At 37.9% G+C, this 20,932-nt stretch overlaps 2 protein-coding genes and 1 long non-coding RNA gene across 4 annotated transcripts; all 3 read left to right on the plus strand.

The window, feature by feature from the left end:
- Positions 1-46: 46 nt before the first annotated feature.
- On the plus strand, positions 47-17,309 carry LOC106174924 (intraflagellar transport protein 25 homolog). Of its 2 annotated transcripts, none has more exons than XM_013556702.3 (4): positions 47-156; positions 13,466-13,572; positions 14,057-14,125; positions 16,430-17,309. In XM_013556702.3, exons 1-4 carry the CDS (start codon positions 140-142, stop codon positions 16,582-16,584), a joined length of 348 nt encoding a protein of 115 aa, XP_013412156.1. In that variant the 5' UTR covers positions 47-139; the 3' UTR covers positions 16,585-17,309. The 2 variants fall into 2 exon arrangements, with proteins under 2 accessions (XP_013412156.1, XP_013412153.1); XM_013556699.2 differs by lacking the exon at positions 47-156 and adding an exon at positions 12,819-13,003.
- Positions 2,913-6,929, plus strand: LOC106174925 (uncharacterized). Its single transcript, XM_013556703.2, has 3 exons — positions 2,913-3,271; positions 6,194-6,313; positions 6,502-6,929. The coding sequence occupies exons 1-3, from the start codon at positions 3,211-3,213 to the stop codon at positions 6,696-6,698; spliced, it is 378 nt and encodes a 125-aa protein (XP_013412157.2). The 5' UTR covers positions 2,913-3,210; the 3' UTR covers positions 6,699-6,929.
- On the plus strand, positions 8,880-11,339 carry LOC106174926 (uncharacterized). Its single transcript, XR_001239642.2, has 3 exons — positions 8,880-9,854; positions 10,169-10,227; positions 10,498-11,339. It is a non-coding gene; the product is annotated as an uncharacterized LOC106174926 (long non-coding RNA).
- Positions 17,310-20,932: the final 3,623 nt, after the last annotated feature.

Genomic DNA, 20,932 nt, shown 5'->3' on the forward strand with positions numbered 1-20,932 from the left:
TGAATATCCGTAAAAATCTATCAGTCGCCCTGGTAGAGGGTATGATTGTTGGGGGAGATTTATGTGCCTCTTCATTGATTTAATATATTTATGATCAGTGTACCATTTCTATGGACATTTGCAGTATCAATAAGTTCCGATGGGAATCAGAGAAAGGTAGGAAACGTTCATACCCTCCCTCTCACGCCCCCTGGGTTAGAATGACATCGGCCTTTTTGTTATGCAGTGGGCTCACCTCAATCTGAGCTGAAGACTTAGGATTCAGGAGACGCTTTCAGCTCGAGGCTCCTATTTAGCGAGTTTCACTCTCTATGGTACTGGAGCGGTTGGTTGTTTCTGTTCACGCCGGTACAGGGTTTACGCCGTGTCGGAACCCTAGGTTACCGTTGGCTGGCAGCACTCGGGGAATCTACCGTCTAGATTCTCGCAGGTACAGTGCACAGGGTTCGCGCCGTGTCGGAACCCTTCGTCGCAGACCGCACCGTAGTTGAGTGTCGACCTGTGTTCCTACGATTCCAGTACTCGGAACGGATGTTTCATTTTGGACATTAATGCACACACAGGACTTTTACTTACTGGAACATTTTGTTTTGATGGACTTTAATAAACTTTACTCTTTATGTTGCTCGTTTCTTATTTGATCGGAACCTTTAAAACAATGACAGATCCTTATTTAATTACTGTAAACTGGACTTAAATAAAATCCGTTACAATAGCAACACAGATCTATGAGGCCTACATGACTACTGGTGTAACAAGAACACTTTTGTCATGTATGACAACTACGGAATTAGTCAGACAGTGGCGGATTTAGATGGGGGGGGGGGAGTCAAGGGGTCCCTTCGATTTCTAAAAAAAAATCACACCAATGGTCCCCGCTTGAAATTATAATTTTGACTAGCTGAATCATACTGTAGTTCTAAACCGTACCAAATAGCACCGTTCGCCCTCTAAAATACCAATTTATTTCGGGGCCCTTAAGCGGCCCCGAACCCCACGCAAAGGGGGCGGAGGGTCGGCTTCGCGTCCGTGGACCCACCTGCTTCAAATGATCCTGGATCCGACCCTGGTCAGAGATAAAGGTCACAGTCTTTACTAGTTTCTCACTTATTCATAAAGTGGTGTAATGTTTACTTTCTGTTTGCTTAATATCCAGTTTACCCCAGTTTTGTCAAAGTTCAGATTTAATCTTGAAAAAACATCTTATCAATATAAATTACGATTTCTTGTTAACGTGAAACTTCTTCTAAGAAGAGCAATGAGGTTAATGCGTCACTAAAATAGTGAAAGGACAAAGTGAAAGATATTTAACACACGTTAAATGCCTAACTTACAAAAAGCATGGATATGACTGTATTGTTAGTTTTAGTATGTATTCACCCCCTAGCTACAACTAAAGATATAAGATAAAAGGACATGGGGGGGGGGGGGGGGCTAAAAACTCCTTGGTTGGACGAAATCTTTAAAAGCGGCACCCTATTCAGGGAACGTGCCAGACATCGGACTATCATCAAACACACAAGGCTGGATTCCTGTACCCTCTACCAGGGCGACAGATTGATTTTCCACAGATATTCACAGAAATGTCTTTAGATAGACGGTCATTTTAGTCTGTTGTCAGTCTATCTAGAGACATATCTGTGAATATCTGTGTAAAATCAATATGTCGCCCTGGTAGAGGGTAGGATTCCTGCACGTGCACGTGCCATCACGTAGCCTCCCCCTATATCTCTCTCCGAGCTAAACTTGGATAAGTTATTTGATATAGTCCTGCAAATTAAGTTTATTTAATATACTTGTAAAGAAACGTAATGTCGCAGATTTGTATGATTAATTCAATTTATTAGACAAATATCCACAATTAATGGGATAGGACAAACAATGGTATCACGAAAAGGTTACTCTTCATAAACAGTTTGAAGTCCATCCATTTGTCTAGAGCATGGGGTGGTAATCATTGGTCTTAAGTCCAGATAATATACGGACACGTTTGTAGAAACTTAAAAAAAATGAAAAAGCCAAGGAGAGGCATTAAGCTTCCTTGCGTAATGTGAATTTCACGATCATATGTAACTAATGGAGTTAAAATGTTATAAAATGTGTTATTATCAAGGCACACGATACATGCAATTATTAATCACGAAGTTAGCTTAAACTCGACACAAAAAAGTTGGCCCGAACCCTGTGCAGTCAAAGATAAGTTAATCTCATTACATTGACTGAAGCAATAAAACATAAAACTGGTGGATGTATTTGCATATCATTAAATTCGACAGATTCGTGCAATAGATTATTAAATGAATGGAAAATGGGAAGTTTCAACAAACAAACTGACAGGTTTACTTGTAGCAACTGTTCCTTCGAAAAAGGCCCAAAGAAAAACGAGGGTGAAGTTTTTTCCTATTACAAGTCTGTCGCAAATTTCAACCATTTCAACCGCATTCAGGAACTGTCAGCAACGTTTTCTTCGGAATATTTTAGGGAAAACAAACCACATCAAAAATCTGTGGCGGATTGGAGGGGGGGGGGTAAGTGGGGTCTTGACCCCCCCCCCCCTTCGATTTCTGAAAAAAAAAACACAAATGGTCCTCTCTTGAAATAAGACTTTGACTAGCTGAATCATAGTTCTGAACCGTACCAAATGGCACCGTTCACCCTCTAAAATGATCAAAAATACCAAAATTTTAGGGGCCCCGGGCCCCGAACCCCACGCCAAAGGGGGGGGGGGAGTGTCGACGTCGCATCCGCGGACCCCCCTTCAAATAAACCTGAAAATTAGCATTGCGAAATCCTACCTTACCCTTGAAGACCCCATGCTAAACCCATAAACCACCTGATAATTTCCCAGCTGTGGAGTCCGTGTTTGAAGGAACAAAGTTTTTATACTGCTTTGCCATGTAACACGCTAAGATCTAATCTTCTTTTGGTAAAAAGAGGAATATAAAATATATTTATCAAATGAATTTAGAAAGACGCATTTTCGGTTTTAGATAGTAGAAGAAATAGGAGTGAATGAATAGGCGTAACTTAAATTACGCGTCATAACGAAAACACATACGGACCGCGATGTGATTCGATTGGATGGCTGTTGTTAAGGGGCAACAGCGTGTATAAAAGGTCCACAGCAAGGAAAGGCGTCAGTTTGAGGACAAGGCGTGCCGATTAAGCAGAACCGAAACTTTGGAAGATTTCATTTACCATCTTGACAGGATGACCAAGTTTTCCATTGTTGCTATTTTGCTCGTTGTTTGCTGGGTTTCTATCGATACAAGTAAGTTTGAAAGCCTTCAGACTATGCTACTTTAGAGAAAATAACCTTTCAACAAGAGTAAACATTAGATTTGTAGGTGTAAAGCTGCCATATAGACTTATAAACCTAAGATATTACTTGTCTCATAAATATATTTATAAAAATAACTTTTTGTTTTCTTGGCAAATAGCCATGCTTTGCTAATATTATGGGATATATACTGAAAGAGTAAAAAAAGAAGGATAGGGTTTGTAGAAAAAAAGATGCATAAAAGAAAATACAAGTAGTAAAAACATTTTATGCTAGATAAACATTTAGTGGACTATTCTATTAAAACTAAATAAAGATAAAAATGATAAGGTTAACAAAAACACTTTTGCTAAAATTTATGACTCCAGGTTATAGTTGTAATTAATAGGAAGACTTATAAAAATTAAAGTTCAATTTTGTTTTGTCGTGTATGGATGTTTGTTATGTGGAAATTGCAAGAAGTAGCCCCCTTTAGCAAGAGGCGCGTCAAAAGTAGGCCTGTAAGAAGCCTGTGCACGCCTTGAAAGTCATAACTGCAGTAGAAAAATAGAAGAATTATGTATCATTTATAAAGCTTATCTTTCATTATCTACACTAAATAAGAAATGAGTAAGGCACAGTTTCAATTTAATATAGAAAATGAAAAGTTTAGTCTTAAAATATAATCAACAGACTACACAAATGAACTTCCATCAGAAAATTAAGTATAAGGTTTCCTTACCTCGTCGCCCACCGAATTAAACGCTTGCCGTTGGAGTCCTTCCCGAACCATAGGCGTTCTGCTCCCGCCTTTATACAGTCCATAGCACAACGGAATCTAAATTTAATTCTAATGAGTAACTGAATTATCCTTTTAAAGATTTAAAAATTAAAATAAAATAAAATAAAGTCCCTTTTATTTAAATAAATTCCATTGTAAATAAACATAGTGTCTAAAGTACGTGGGAACCAAATAACGACAACGTCAGTTAAATAGATCAGTTTTCATTTTCTGTTATATGTGGTGAAATCTAGATTTGGTTTTTATGTACCTAACCTGGCAGTACACATGGTTTTAGTCCCGACCTGTCTCGTCCGCCGGCTCAGCCGCCATGTCACCGTTACCGCTTCTCCTCCTAGACTTCAAGAGCCTATGTACCCTTCTCTTGGATTTAGGTCACATATAATCTCAACTCGATCCACGTAAATTTTGGGCTTTGTCGGTGCACTGGTCTAGGTGCTCGTCGCAATGCACCCTTGCCCAACATTTGCAAAATTAAATGCTAAATATCTCCCAAACCGAAGGAATTATGGGAAAAATTTATATAGATGGCTGGCCGAAAGCCATATGTGGAGATTTCAAATTTGCCCATGGATTTGCCCTTTGACCTTTATTTCAAGGTCAAACGGGCCAGAATTTTCTAAAAATGGGCTTTTGTCAGAAACTGCAGAGACCTAACCTATAATATTATGGGCAGCGAGAAGCAGCCATTAGATGCCAAAAATGAAACCTTTCTCTAATTCTGGAACCGTAAATGCTAGAGATCTCTTGTCTTTTGCATTTCTTAGAGCTTGTCAAGTACACAACTGGAAGTAGTGTTTGTTTGTTTTTTTTGTTTGTTTGTTTTCCATACGGTTTACGAGGTGTACATCAAAATGTACAACGTCGCAATGTTCAGTGGTGAAAATAAAACGGAAATAACTCCAAAATTAGCAGGGATATGTCCATATTGAACTTGAATAGAAAGTCATATTCTGACAATCCAGCTCTGACCTTGAAATTGACCTTTGGAATATTTTTCTCTATGAACTGAACTTTGCAAATGTTCGGTCCCTTATATTTCCAAAACTAGCAGAGATATGTCCATAGTTACTATTGAACTTGAATAGGATGCTAACTGTGACCTTGAAATTGACCTTTAACTTACTTTTCACCGTGAACTGAATTTTGCAAATTTTCTGTCCCTTATATCTCCTAAACTGGTCGAGATATGCACATAGTCACTGTTGAACTTGAGAAGGAAGTCATATCCTACTAATCTGTGACCTTGAAATTGACCTTTGGCCTTTTTTTTCACCATGAACTGAACTTGGCAAATTTTCTGTCCCTTATATTTTCAAAACTGGCAAAGATATGCCCACAGATACTATTGAACTTCCTGTGACCTTGAATTTGACTTTCACGTACTTTTTGCCATGTGCTGCACTTCACAAATTCGGATTTTACCTTTTACTTTCCCCATGATTTTGTTATAAATTGTAATCTTCAACAAAAAATTACTGCACTTTGTAAAGCTTGTCAAGTACTGAGTACAATACTGGAGGTGGTGTCCCTTTTCTGTTTTCAATCGAATATGCGCTTATTCCAGCTGGTGGTACAATACCCGGAGGCGGTATCGCCCCTTTGATTCTCTAGTTAAAATGTGTAAAATGTCTGTTTTGATTCCTTTGATATCTAAATTGATATAGAAAAACAATTTCAAAAATTGCCCGAATTCTCTGATGCACAGTTTGAACCGCATAATGGTTTTAGGACGTGTGATGGTCCCAGAAACATTCAAGGTTTGATGGCCTTTTTTGGAGGTTGCTTTTATGATTATTGCAAAATACATTTTATTTAGCGTCTTACGTGGTCTGTCGGTGTCTAGGTCTACCGTTAAGATAAGGAATGTCTGCATTAAAGCCATATTTGACCCTTGGACTAGTTAGTCCCTATTCTGAATGGGCTCAAACAGACATGCAACTCTTACTTCAATATTGCTTCTGATTTTTCCAATCAGCCTTCCACGCACATTCCGACGAACCAACCTAGCTTAGAACATCATCATATTTAACTATGTTCATAGGCTATCAGTACTACTACGAGGATTTCTTATTACATCTTTAACAGAGAGTAAATGGCGCATTAAAACAAATGATTAATGTTTTTTTCAGCTAGCGCAGTGAAGTGTTACTCATGCACAAATTGTAACGACCCGTTTGATAAGGCTGCAAAGTCGGGTAAAACAACAGAGTGCCCCGCTGGCTGTCTTAAAACCAAGGCTGAGACTTCAGGTGAGAGCGATAGCCTCTTAAATTTCACCTGAAAATAAAATATTGACATACCTTGTGTGTTTAATACTTTGATATGACAGTTAATACGCTTAAGTAGTCGAGGCAGTACAGCTTGTATGAAATCGTCATGACTGTCTGTTTTTGACAAATGCAGAATTCTGCAGAAGTTCTATTTTATCTGTTTGCAGAAGTCCAGACCGTCGCTCGCACATGTGCCGTTGCCGGCCAGACCAATGGTTGCCAGGAGGAGACTGCACAGGGTTTGAAGGGGATTGTGTGTGTGTGCAGCGGGGAACTTTGCAACGGCAGCGGCACAGTGTCCAGCAGTCTGCTTGTTATGGGACTGATGTCCACCTTCGCAGCATTCCTCCTCGGAAAGATGTAACAGAAAGAAAACGGCGGCCTCAGATAATCTTCTGCGATCAACATTTTTTGGTAGTTGGAACGTGAAATGTTTAGAAACGATCGAAGTTTTGCAAACTCTCATTTTTCTTTTTATTCGTTTTTGAAATACTAAATAAGTAATTATATTTTTGTAATTATGTAGTAACAATTAATGTTACACCTAAATGAAAGGTGGAAATTGCTGATATAGTAATAAAAATTATCAGTCTAACTGGATGTTGATTATATTTATTGATATCAGATATTTTCTCTACACTTTGGACTCAAACTGGACGTGGGAATACTTACGCAGTTTTTCATTTTATTCCTTTGCCATCAGCGCTGGGAAAAGGAGAGAAATGAAAGGAGTATTACATAAAATGCCATTATAAAGTGCACATATTATCACTAATTTTTTTAATTGGACTATTTCGTAGAAAAATTCTGTGTCCTTAACGTACGTTTACACTTTTCAGAATTGTACAATAGTGAATGATGAATGAGACATGGTTCGGTGTGTCTGGGGATCCTCCCCCCCCCCTCCCACCACCACCATTTTGTTTTATAAGCTGGGCAGTGGGGAGATGGGCCATTCTACGGATATAATATTCCGTTAAAATACCGTCGGGGGTTAAGAAGAAACCAAGCCCAAACTCAAGCCCAAACTCGAGATGGCGCATTCAGTGCTACATGTACAGTAGGCCTACGAATGAATTTCGGTGGGGGATGCTTGGAGAACACGTATTAATACGAGGCGGAACCAGAGATATTTTTTTTTTTTTTTTTAAGTCTTTCAAGTACATTTCGTTTAAAAATCACTCCTCCCTTGAGTAATGAAGATGATTCCGCATACGACCACTTTTTTATTCACTCCCCCTTATTTTCTTTACATCTTTTACTTTGGGTGTGGTCGTGGTGCAGCCTCGAGCGGTGCGCCCCATGAGCCCCGGCTACACACCCAATCCCAATTAGGCGTAAATGAGGTCACAGGCATGCTCTTAAATATATTAAGTGCACAGATTGCAAACTATGTTTGATTATGTTAGGGTTCCACGTGAAGGATTTGGTATCGAAATTTCACCGTCTCCTGGAACCATGAATAATAAAAAATAATTAATCTTCTCACCCCAAAAAAGAACACCTACGTTACTGTCACACTAACCCCATTCACACGAGACACTTTCAATCGCGATTAAGCCCAAATCGCGATTCTATCGATGTAGGCTAAAGCTTCTAGTGTGAACGCAGTCGAGACGCCAAATCGATACAGCTGTGCACAGCAGTCGGAGATCGGTACATTCCACTTGTTAGTTACGAACTACTACCTGGTTTTCACAAGGTCCTTCAAGACCTCTAAAACATCGTTGTAATTGCAGCCCATACCATAAAACACCCAAAAATACTTAGATATGGACATATCGGATTATATTAATGCCAAATTTCCACATGGCGACGATTTATAGACTCCCGGGAATTATTTCCCCTTTACGCTTTTTGTCGCGCTGGCGGTCGACGCAGCATTTATTTCTAAACAAGTTGACCCGGATTAAGCACGATTTTGCACCTTGAAGTTCCGTGTCACGTTTTCATATCATGCATTTATTATTTCTACAAGTTTTCTCTGCCCAAAATGCGTAAAAAAAGAGAGTTATCTTACCATGTTGTTTAGAAAACTTCTTTTTCCTCCGACAACCCGTCTTCACTGCCGTTCACCTCTATGTTAAAATGACCACTCAGCTTCGTTTCTAACACCACTGCACGTCACTTCCGGCACAATTCTGACCAATGCTGATCTTCTCCGGTTCCCTTTATTGAAACGAAACATTAGCTAAATACATCTATTCGCCGACTGGAAAGTGAAAGAAAAGAAACTGTCCACGCAATTTCAAGTTTCTTAGCAGTCAGCAAAATGGCCACGAGGACGTACTGGTCTGAAAACTCAGTGGCAGCATAACTAAATATTTGGGCAGATGAGAGTATTAAACAGAAAATAACACCGTACACACCGAAAGCATGGTCTTGAAGGCAGCTACTGCGCATGATCAACAGGATATACCGTGACTCCCCTAGGGAGCGCAGTTGCAATTACCAGATCCAGCAAGGTAAATCGCGATTTCGTTTTTACATGTGTGAACGCAAAAAAGTGAATTTAGCTAAGCGCGTTAGAATCGCCATGTAGGTGTGAATGGGGCTAAAACGTCCAGCTGTGAAAACGTTTTTAATAATCTCTTTGAAAATTCGGTCACCACTGGTTTTGCTCTTTAATTTATCTCCTTCAAGCATAACGTTTGAAAAAATTATGAGAATCTTCTGTATAGAGCAATTAATTTTTTAGCGATTTAAGTTTGCTTGTCACTGAATAGGGGGGCTATTGTAATAGGAAGGGGATACACGTAGGCTACCCTACTGACAGTAAAATAAGCATGAAATAAACTATTTTCCATTCGTGGTCCAAATATTTGTCTGTATCAGGGGCGTATCCAGGATTATTTGAAGGGGGGAGGGGGGTCACAGATGCGAAGCCGACCCCCCCCCCTTGGCATGGGGTTCGGGGCCCGGTAAAGGGCCCCGAAAAATTTTGGTATTTTACAGGGCGAGTGGTGCCATTAGGTACGGTTTAGAACTATGATTCAGCTAGTCAAAATTCTATATTCAAGAGGGGACCATTTGTGTGATTTTTTTCAGATATTGAAGGGGGGGGGGGGGGCAAAAAACCCCTGAACCTCCCCTCCCCTCAAATCGGCCACTGAGTATGCCTACAACCTCGTATTTATTCACTTTTATTATGTTCTTTTTTATGCTTCAGCATGTGAATGTTTGGTGTAGGCCTACAGCGACTGCCCATACAACATCGTAAGAATTCGGTTGTAATTTATATATTTCCCATGGCCAATAAGGTCGCGCGCGTTATACGTCACAGGTCTTGCGTTACTAGCCACGTGCTACGATTTTTCCCTTGGGGGGCAGCAAGCGGACATTTTGTACAGGAGCAATGCAAAGATGGGTGAATACGATACGTTGTTTTTAACCGAAGACGATGTTACCGGGGAGAAACTGCCAACACCAAAAGTAAAGGATCATGCCAACTTTGTTTTGGAACGATGTGGTTAGCCTGTCAGTGGCGAGTTGGGGAGAAAAGAGCAGCATTGATAGCAAGGTACTGTGTACACGTGAACCGGCAAAGTTAATGATAATTTCGTGTTGCAAAAGCATAATTAAATTTTTAAGTTATTTTCCAAATGATACTATTTGAATAGCAGATACACAGATCTTACTAACAACAATGTAACATTTTGATGACATTGAAAATCAAAAGCTGATGTGCACGATAGTTTGAGGAGGACACGGCGACAGCAAGTTATGCATGAAATTTTGCTATATAACACCATATCATATGCTTGTGTCGTTGATAACTCTGTGGTATTATTGCTATTATTGCTGCTCAAATTAATACCTGATATTATTTCTCAGGCTACCAAGTACATATCAACTCATTTTTGTGGCAGTTGACCATTACATCATGTGTGCAGGTTATTATTATTATCATTATTATTATTTGATCAAGCACATTTTGATAAAGTGGCCATGCTTTAACAAGAGAGAGTCAAAATTCATGCTGAATTTTAAAAGATTAAATCATCACTAGTATGTGCAATTAAAGCTATTTGATTATACATATTTGATTTTCAATTATATTGATTATGATATGCGGTTTCAGCCTTTTTTCTCTCGCCCTGAAATATAAATATATAACAAGTAAATTGATAGTGCTTTATTACATTTTTGCTTTATACTTTCAGATGCAAAAACTGCGTAGAAGTTGGTGAAGCTGTAGAGATTGATGTGAGCATAGATCAGGGGAAATAGTATTAGAGAAACTAGGAGGACAAGACATAGATAATGCACTAGTAGATCCATCATCACTGCAAGGGTAGTTTGTGTGATCCTGTCCCTGAAACTGTGCCACAAGTTTTCAGCTGTTTGAGTCCTTACTAAGACAAGCCGCTGCGGTGTGAATTGCAATATGTACATTCAGGTTATATGTGTCAGATTGATGACAAAAAAGACCTCCACAATATAATTCAAAGGAGTTATCCTTGCATCTATGCCTCATCAAAAGTACACAGTGACAGTGACTAGAACATTGTTTGCAAATAGTGAGGCAGTGAAGGCTGCAAAGTGCCATTGTTTTTCAGTATTAAGAATGACAGTATCTGTTTTCATTACTTATTCATTTTTAACTCACTTTGTTCTTTAAAATGCCCATTCAGTTTGAGGTTGGTGGCAATATATGGTAAATCTGTCATGCCTGTACACATGTATGTAGAATTTCTCTTGCTCAAATTTCTACATTTATTGAGGGCATTATGAGGTTTCCTGACTGATTAATGAGGTTACTTGTAGAAATATCTTGCCTACACACATTTTGTGAAATTTTTACTACTTTATACATATGATTATTTACATCTCATCATTTGTGTGTGAAAGGTACTTGGTATTTGCATTTTAGAACTGTACATTTGTGTACCAGCAGATTTATAATGCAGTAATATATGTTGATGTTTCTGAAAATAATATTCATGTTTGATAATTAATTGGTTTGAAAAAAAATAACTCAAATAAAATTAATTCATTTTTTTTATTTTACGTAATCTGTTTTTATTATTTCTTATAAGCATTTAATCATAACAACTCCCATGATGTCAATATACTGTTATTGTGTAATAATACTGAAAGGTTCCAAGTTTTTATGAACAGGTTGATGCTAACGTATTACAAATAAATATAAGCATCACAGCATATTTCCTTACTGATATATATATCGGACGTACCACTGGTATAATACCGGTAGAGATACAGGTAGAGATGACAGCATTGATAACTGGGTTTACGGCGCTGTTAGTACAGCGTGGTTAGTGTCAGATTGTTATCTGATAAAGTTTGCTACTAGTTACTGGGAACAAAAGGTCTGGCACTGGACAATCAAGTTGATAAAATCACAAAAACGCCGGTAGAAAACAAAGCATACCTGCCCAACGTTGATTTGTTCAGATTCTTGACTAAGGGTGCGTTACAGGAGTCAAAGGCCAAGACTTAAACTAAGGCTCTGTTCCCATAGATTTTAGATCGCTCTATCCCCGCGGGGAGTCTCACTAGATTACTTTCAGATTATCCGACTTAAATGTCCGTCTCGCCTACTACAAGCTGCAAGAGGGTAATTAACTTTCGTGTCCGCCCGGCTGACAGCTATTTAGCGTGAACCCCCAGGGAGTTAGGTCGATCTAAAGTAGGTCGATCTAATCTATGGAAATGGGGTGTTTGGGGGTTGGCATGTCACTGGACATTCCTCTCTATTTCTACCCAAATCTAATAAAGCCTCATTTGCTTAACTTTGGCCAAATTTCCAATATCTACAGGTTGTGTAGTTTAATGCTTCGGGATTCTCTGGCAGCGGTTAATGTTGGGGACACCTGTGCGCACCTAGACCCACTTTTGCCAGTGCCACATTCTCCATTGCCGTAAATATCAAATTTGTGAATAGAATGAGGAATAATGACAGTTATGAAAAATATTCGGAAGTACTTGTCACCTTCGTCACAGTAACCACATGGGCTGTGCTGCCCCCCCCCCCTCCACAGGCGACACCTTGCGGAGCAAGCAACTGAAAATAACCTTGTCGCGCGACCTTATTGTGAACAATTTTTACTCTTAGTATGAACAGGCTAGGCTACTTTTCCTCCACCGACTCATTAAAAATAACAGGAACAAATAGCACAATCTGCACCGGTTGATAACACAGTGCTAAAACACGGTCATACACGCACTACAGAGCAACACAAGTACAGGTCAGTCATGATCAGTTTACTCAAGAGATTAGTTAGGATTCCAAGGCTTGGTTCCACGCACGTCCCGATGTTTGCGAAGGAATGCACACGCAAAAAAGCCAAATAAAGCAGAAAAGGGGCAGAATAAACATACACTTTTGCCCCACTTATAATTGCCAATTTACTGAAAAAAAACTCCCAGTTTAGAGATGAATAACTATAAATCGCGTTGAGAAAGGTAAGAACGGTCTAGGACCACGTAGGACCATCGATTTTTCCTTTCCCTCTTGACAACCCAAATCTCGTGAACAATACGAGACATTACGAGACTGTAAACCTAAACACAAGTGCAACACTCACTCAATAATTCTCTCAAAATATTATGCACAATGTTTGATGTGGCTTCGTCAAAGGCTGGAGCCCAGGTGGTTCTGGCAACATCAGCAGACGAGGAATATCCCCCTGAAAATATCATAGACGGGTAAGATTCTTCATGCTGGTTAAATTAAACTGGTCCCCGATATTTCATGATGATATTTAGTCGAAAGTTGAACTTGGAAGTTGAAGCAAATATTCTCTAGAGTTTATATCCCTTCTGAACTCATAGGTTTTGATGGGCTCCAATCTTCCTGCTTTATATATCTGATTGGGTTGGAGGTGGGGTCACACTGATAACTAACCAGAGGATATCAAAGTAGTAGAAATACATTAATATTATATTAGAATGGACCTATTCATGTTGTAAATGTACTGAGGACGCCCTGCCGACTGAATTCACTTTAATGGTTTTATATGTATTTTGTATTACAAGGTCATACTTTCTGCTTTCTGCACATGTACGTAGAGGATATTTGGGGGTATGTAATTAAATGATATAATGTAATTCATCAACAATTTTTAAATAATTTAAAAAATACTTAAGCATTTGGTTTATCTTTTTCAGGAGTCAAGACACTTTTTGGGTGACAACTGGACTGTATCCCCAAGAATTTGTTATCACATTTCAAGCACTAATGAATATCAACACTGTCAGGATTCAAAGTTTTAATGGTAAGTGCCCAGGTAAAACAGATTTTGAATAAACCATATTAGTATCTCTTGAAGTATAGTTATAATTTATCATTTGTGTTGTCTTTTATCACCTGTTTTGTTTATTTATTTTATTATTATTATCAAATTTGTATCCCAAGGGTTGGATAAATACATTCTTTGAATCATAGTTTAATAAAACCACTAGTGAATAAGAATAAAGGAATATCCGAATATTAAAAGACATATGTGAAAAAATTTAAAACAAATAACTAAAATGCAAAGTTAAAAATGAAATAAAAGTCTGTTAGTCAACTACTGAACTTGCATATTGCACTGGTTAAAAATTCACTCATTGATAGTTTGGTTTAAATTTTAGGTCTTTTGAATATCTACTGTCCCCTTTATGATATTCGATGTTTTTGCTTGTAAAAGATAATGCAATCTGTGATCCGATCCATTGTGTAGTAATCGAGTATGCAGAAATCACATTTTATATTTTCAGTTAGGAAAATTACAGTGGGAAGGAGTGTGTCAAATGAACCCACAGAATTTGAATTGCTTCGGGAAAAAGGTAAGAAACATTTTGTCTGCTATCTATTTTTTACTTTATTTGTACATACAAAAATGATGCACTTAAGGGAATACAGAATTGATATATGCCACAGTTAGCAAAGGTTGATCAGAGAAAGAGAGAGTTGTTGAAAACAAATAGCATTATCCATGGTGTTTTCTTATGACTCTGTCATAGCACACAAAGCGTGCTTTCCCAGAGATTTAGATCGATCTAGATATTAAGATTTAGATCGACCTAACTCCATGGGGGTTCACGCTAAATTGCAGTCAGCCAAGCGGGCACCATAGTTAATTACCCCCTTTCAGCTTTTAGTAGGCGGGACAGACGCTTAAGCCGGCCAAGCTGACAGTAATCTAGTGAGACTCCCCACAGGGATAGATCGATCTAAACATCTATGGAAATGGGGTGAAAGAGTAGTATGCTGTGTTGTTAACTGGTTGCTACCTCATTAGATATTTAATTAGAGGCCCAAATCCATTACCATGGCAACTTTGATAACCAAGGTCTTCACTTCTGAAATTAAACAAGAGCTTTGTTATGTACAGAAGTGGATCAAATGATGATGATCTGTATAGATATATACATTATATTACTTTTTAACCTCACTTCATGAAGTGTAGCAAGATGTAAACTTAAAGAAATTTGCTGTCCACCTTCTCATATACCTATTGATTATTAATTATTGATATGAAATATAACTGCGTCCTTTTCTGCAGTTATCAGAGATGAGATTTTTCAGACTAATGGCAGATTTTTGACTTTTTGGAAGACGGTGGTGGTGTAACAGTAATGATATTTTTCTTACTAACAGCAGATTTCCAACTTTTTGGGTGGTAAAAAGTCTCATGCATGATTTTTAGAAAGATTGGGATGTGAGGTGGAGGGGGATACTCCCTGCAAATTATAGGGTAAGAAATTAAAGGTTAAAATGAATGCATAGCATGATGAGGAGAAAGTGATACTTTCAAATTAAAGAAAGTATTCCATATTTACTATTGTTTTAAAAGATCAGTGATCAGATGCAGTCTTAAAATGCTGGAGAAAACTGAAAGCAAAAATAAATAATTCAATAAATAAGATAAAGTACAATATTAAATATAGAAATAAACAAAGAAAGATAAGATAAAAAATTGCCCTGTATTTGTTAACTGTGTTTGTTAACAGTGAATCTTATGTTTTTGTATTTAGTTTAGAAATTTATCATAAGTTGGCTATTTCTTATATGGAAAGAAATGCAAGAAAAGTGTTGTCTCATTAGCTCAATCTAATCTCAGTTTTAGATTTCCAGTCTTGATGACTGTGTTCTTCATATGTGATCCATGAGTCAATCTGTTAGGAAGTAATTGTTTTCCTTTTTTGTCTCTCTCATCTAAAGGTCTTTTCTCACAACTATGAAACCTTCATATCTTCCTCTGGCTTCCGAGAATTTTTATAGTCATTATCTCACATGATAGGTTAATCCATCTGTGCCTCCCCCCTCCTTCTTGAAAAATTATAGATATCCCATGATTATTACCTTACAATTCTTATCATGTTAAAATAGCTCTTAGAAAAGCTGCCCCCCTTCCAATTCAAACCTTTCCTGTTATCTTGAACACGAGAAACTTACAAACATTACTGAAGGTTTAACACTGGGATTTATCAGCTTTGTGTATTTTGGATGTTCCTTGAGATTTTTGTGCAATCAGTACTAGTTAGAACATACAAAGTTGGCCCCCATTGTAGGTTAAATTGTTAATACATATTGGCCACTAATGAATTTGCTAACATATCCTTAGGATTATTAGAAGTTCCTGCTAGTCATTAGTGTAGATAGAACACTGATATATATATTCTTGTCGGTTTGAAAAATTTCCATTACAGGTGTAATGATGAAGCTTGTTGTCTTAGGGTGTGTTCACAATGAAGCTATTGTACTAGCTAGTGTGTATTAATTCCATGGAGACTCTTGCTGAATGCAATTACATTAACAGGCATTGAGTATAATTGAGTAAAATTCAGAAAAGCTGGGGATTGTACGAGTACATTGAAAATTAGAGGAGGCATGTTTATCTGTTAATCTGGGCCCCGTAACGCGAAAGCATTGAGTGTTGCGAATAGCAATATCACATAGAGGCTACAGTGTATTATATGGGGCAGGTATGGTTACAGAATAAAGACGCTTGCGCTCGGTCGCAATGCGGGTTGCTTTCGAGTTACGGGACCCTGATTGCATTCAGTTAGTGTGCACTAGCTAGTGTGAAATATTCATAGTTAATGTACCCTTAGAGGCTGATAATGATTAAACTGTTGGTATTTCAGATGTAGAGTCGACAGATGGGCAGTTACAAGAAGAAGAGATTCATTGTGGGGGTAACCTCACAGCCCAGCACCTCAAGTTTACCATACAGTCTGGCTACGACCACTTTGCTACAATACATCAGGTGCATGTGGATGGAAATGCTGTCCATAGTTAACAACAGCAGTACCAGTACAACACACTAACTTCAGTTCACGGCTAACAACAACAGTAATAATACAGCACATCAACTTCAAGAACAAAATGGCATTTTAGTTTCTGCACTTTTGCAAGGAAAAAGAGAGAAAGAGAGAGAGAGAACATCAGGTTGTTTTGACTGTAAAAACAAACAAAAAACATTATCCAGAATTAAAACACTACTACTTCAAGTTGTTAGGCCGCATTCAGAACAGTGGACTAACTATTCTGTGGTTCAAATATGGCGACCCACTAAAAAGCTTGCCGACTAATCCGCTAATAGACACTGAATAGATTCCCCATGGGGAAGTATTCAAGTGGGTCATCCATATTTGACCCGTGGACTTGTTAGTCCACTGTTCTGAATGCGACCTTAAATACATGTAGATGTCTAATTTTGCAGTAACTGCTGCATAGTTGAGTGTGTGCTTGTTTGATGTGAATCTCTTCGTAGCAAGCAAATGTCCGTCCTATTTTATGCCAATGGTAAATGATTGCATTTCACCAGGGTTATGTAGCACTCATAGAAAAATGTGAGAAATCTTTTTTTAATGAATTGTGACATAAAATAATATGTTTCAGGACTTTTCATGAAAATGTGAACCTTTTTACCCCATTAGTTGACTCTACTTGATTATTGGATCTTTATCAAATTTCTATTCAGAGCAGACCTTTCCTGGTCAAAATTTCAAACCCCCCCCCCCCTCCCCCCCAAAGAAGCATCGCCTGCGTACGGGCCTGTGTTTTATGTTAGATATGTATACATACAGGATGTATAACTTATTGGGTCCACATAGTACACCATACTTGTTAGAAAGAATGTCTACCGCTGAGGTTTCGACATTTTATGTTTGAGTGATCAGTATCAAACTATTCAGTGATACATTCCATGCATTGCTTAGTGTAATAAATAAAATGTTTTCGTTGGAATTTTTGGTTGGAACACTATTGTCAGAATTGTTTTTATTTGTAATAAAACTTTCAGATATTTAAAACATTTTATGTTGAACTCTTTCATATCTAAAAGAAATATTACTCAGAATCTCAGTGCAGCACTTACAGTGCACATTGGAATAGAATTTTATGACAATAACCTGAGCTCCGTCAACAAGGAAGCTAAATGGAACACACCGTACGTAGTGGTGAGTACTGCATAGATATTCTGTGATTTTTGAAGACGAGAAGACGACGGAATTCCAAAACGTCAATAGAGACTCACCTCCCTACCGGCGTAACAAAAACTCTGTAAAGGGGGAAGTGAAAGATGTATTCAATTTAACAAATTCTGATTTCTCTTTTCTCTTATTCAGAACTGTGCCTTTAATTGTTTCACCCACGGCTTTACCTGTACTTACTAATTGGAAAGAATTCAAAAGGCGTTTGGTTGCTACACTCATGGCATTTTTTTTTTTTGCAACTGTTACGCTCGAAACGCATTTTAAGATGATTGTCAGTATTCTTCTATCCATATACTTCTACATTCGCTACTGTATTTTATCAATGTACGCCCAATCAAAATTATTTGCAATTTTTCGCACCAGTTCAAATACGTCAAATATAAGAATTGATTAGGATCTTATGAAATAAGATTTTCATGACCTCTCGATAGAAATATAAAACCAAGTTATTCTTTACTTAGAGACTAAAACAAAAGAGCCATAGATTATGTTTCGTTTTTTCATCAAGAAGGTAGGTCAGGTTCGCAAAGGCTATTGGTAATGGCCAAAAGTTCTCGGCAAAGCTTGCAGTTTTGAGTTGTAGGAAAATTTTAATATTTAACAATAATAATATTTAATATTTATAATTTTAACCTTCATGAGACCTGCCAACGTTTTGTGTAGTTTTGAACCTTTACTTTGTACTATAATTTGCTGGCTTGAACAGAGTTAGATAATGAAAAGACACTGGAGTTACCGTCTGCATCCATTAAATAAGATGATAACTGAGTTACATATGTATCATCACATGCCGTTGAAAGACATGGCAAAAAGACAGTATGGAACGCAAAATGTATGGTTTTAATTTTACGAAGTTTTTTGACTCCTTTGTCTGTGTTTATATGAAATAGGCGGTGAAAAATGGAATAGAGGATGACAATCATTATGTTATAGGAAATAGGATATGATGCAGAAGATTTACACATTTGTCAGAGTTTCAGGAAACTACTTGCGAATATTCAAACCTGTGCACGCTCTTAACTAATTGCATGTGGCCCTTAATTGGATGTAGGCATAGTAACTAAGTCAGAATTGACGAAAATAGAAAATTCGCTTGTACTTCTTCATTAAAACTTTTCCTGATGCATCATTTCGCCTCGAGGAACCAAGACTATGGAGCCGTCGCGGGAAGATCCATTCAGCAATTGGCGCAATCCTGCCAGATGTGGATACCCCAAAGTAAGTACAGTTGTACAGGTCAACTGAATTTGTGGAAAATATTGTAGCAAGACGACACATAGGTAGCTAAAGGTACTGCCAAAACCTGAAAGAAATAGTGGTTTAGGTCTTTATTTATTCTGATTGTTTTCCTGGCAACGTTATATTTTAACAGAAACGTGCCCCATGCAGTAATTAGTTATTTGTCGTTTGCATAAATTGACCACTACCTTTTGTACAAAGTTTAATGGAATAGTCAACCCTCAACACATCTAGTTCACGACTATACGGGTTATACCCGCCAAGTTGAATTTTTCCTTGTGATCGAGGAAAAAGCTATTTTTTTCTACTCACGAAACATAGCTCGATCCGTCCATGCACGTGGGTTCGATGTGTTATTCCATTATTCATGTATTTTATAACATTTCAGAAGGAACTGACGAAGTAGGGTACTTTTATTTGAGTTTTTTTTTTTTTTTTTTTTTTTTTTTTTTTTTTTTTTTTTTTTTAGTTTTTTTGGAATAGTTTTTAAGGTCTGGATTGGAAAAGATAAATAACTTTGTAAGATATGTAGACAAAGGGTGTTGGAAAATTTTCAAACGCGTACAGTATGCCGTATAACGTGAAGTAGGATTACCCCTACCAGGGTGGCAGATTATATAGGGAAAAAAAAAAAGAAAACCCAGACAAAAATGACTGTCTATTTATCTGGAGACATATCTGTGAATATCTGTGAAAAATCAATCTGTCGCCCTGGTAGAGGGTAAAGTAGGAGAAAAAAAATGTTTTTTTATGTGGTCTGATAAAGGTTGGCATAATGAAAAAGCATGAAAAATAAGCCTGAACTAAGGTTTTCTCGTCTGACCTCCGAATACGATCAAGTTCACCTTTATTTGCCGTCTTATAGTTGAATGTATACGAGAGTGGTGAACATTCAGTATTCAATTAACCTAGTCCAGCCCCCCAAAATAGAGAGTCTGTGTAAAAGTAAAAATGAGAAATTTAAAACTCGAAAACGGGTTGAAATATCGTAATTTTCTCACCGGGCTTTGAAAGGATATACCTTGGCGATAAGAAGATAACTGCTAACTTTCAGGAAAATTCGGATTTTGATACATAAAGTTCCACAGTATTGCATGATTTCAAAGCATTTCTTTATCTTTCTTTGTTTAAATAAAATAAAGTTTTGTGAAATCCCCCTCCTTGCCAATGATAATGAACAATATTTCCCATGTGCATTTAAAGAGCAGTTTCGTGACACGCAGTTTACTTTTCAGTCACAAAGAAGGCTTGTGTCAATGTCACTCGCTCTTGAATTTCTAAGAGAAGAAACTGAGCCACCAATCACACCACATCCACCAATGCAGTAAGTATGCCACAATGTGTTATCACATCTAGCACAATCAGGATATGCTGGCGAACAAGAGCTACCTGAACACACCCCTCCCCTCATTTTTGTCATTGTGTTTAATTATTTTTACATCACATTTATTAGTCTGGTGGACGAAAAAGACATCAGGTTAAGTAAAATACCCCCCTCTTTCAGTCACAAATTGCATATCACAACAATGAGTCCAAACCATGCCTTGAATTGGCTCGGGGAGACAGGTGCTTCATTGGCTGAAATCTCTCTCGGAGTCTTTTATCTGTAGTTCCGTAGGCAGGGGGTGAGGTGAAAAAATAGCTCTTTTGGCTGGAAAGGGTCTTCTTTGAAGCAAAATTTGGTCTACTGGTCAATTCTCTAGTTGAATCAACTAACTTTTTGAGAAAGAGACCCCCCCCCCCTTTGAAACAGCTGTAAACAGTGTTATTTTGGCTGACCCTATGTGGCCTGGGGACTCGTTCCTGAAAATTTTGTCTAGTCACTTATCAACCTCTGGGTACGAGACTGTAGGCCTACATATGCCCTGCACCTTTGTCGCATTTGCACGTAAACACACGCGCACTCTGTCA

Source organism: Lingula anatina, chromosome 1 (assembly GCF_051362555.1).
Source record: "Lingula anatina isolate TDL-2025a chromosome 1, LinAna3.0, whole genome shotgun sequence".
Taxonomy (NCBI): Eukaryota; Metazoa; Brachiopoda; class Lingulata; order Lingulida; family Lingulidae; genus Lingula; species Lingula anatina.

Bases quoted from the DNA above. Each gene is read 5' to 3' on its own strand.
- LOC106174925 (XM_013556703.2), top strand. From the start codon at position 3,211: ATGACCAAGTTTTCCATTGTTGCTATTTTGCTCGTTGTTTGCTGGGTT. The intron at 3,272-6,193 runs GTAAGTTTGAAA...TGTTTTTTTCAG, and splicing joins CTGGGTTTCTATCGATACAA to CTAGCGCAGTGAAGTGTTAC. The intron at 6,314-6,501 runs GTGAGAGCGATA...ATCTGTTTGCAG, and splicing joins AACCAAGGCTGAGACTTCAG to AAGTCCAGACCGTCGCTCGC.
- LOC106174924 (XM_013556699.2), top strand. From the start codon at position 12,912: ATGTTTGATGTGGCTTCGTCAAAGGCTGGAGCCCAGGTGGTTCTGGCA. The intron at 13,004-13,465 runs GTAAGATTCTTC...TATCTTTTTCAG, and splicing joins CCTGAAAATATCATAGACGG to GAGTCAAGACACTTTTTGGG. The intron at 13,573-14,056 runs GTAAGTGCCCAG...TTATATTTTCAG, and splicing joins CAGGATTCAAAGTTTTAATG to TTAGGAAAATTACAGTGGGA.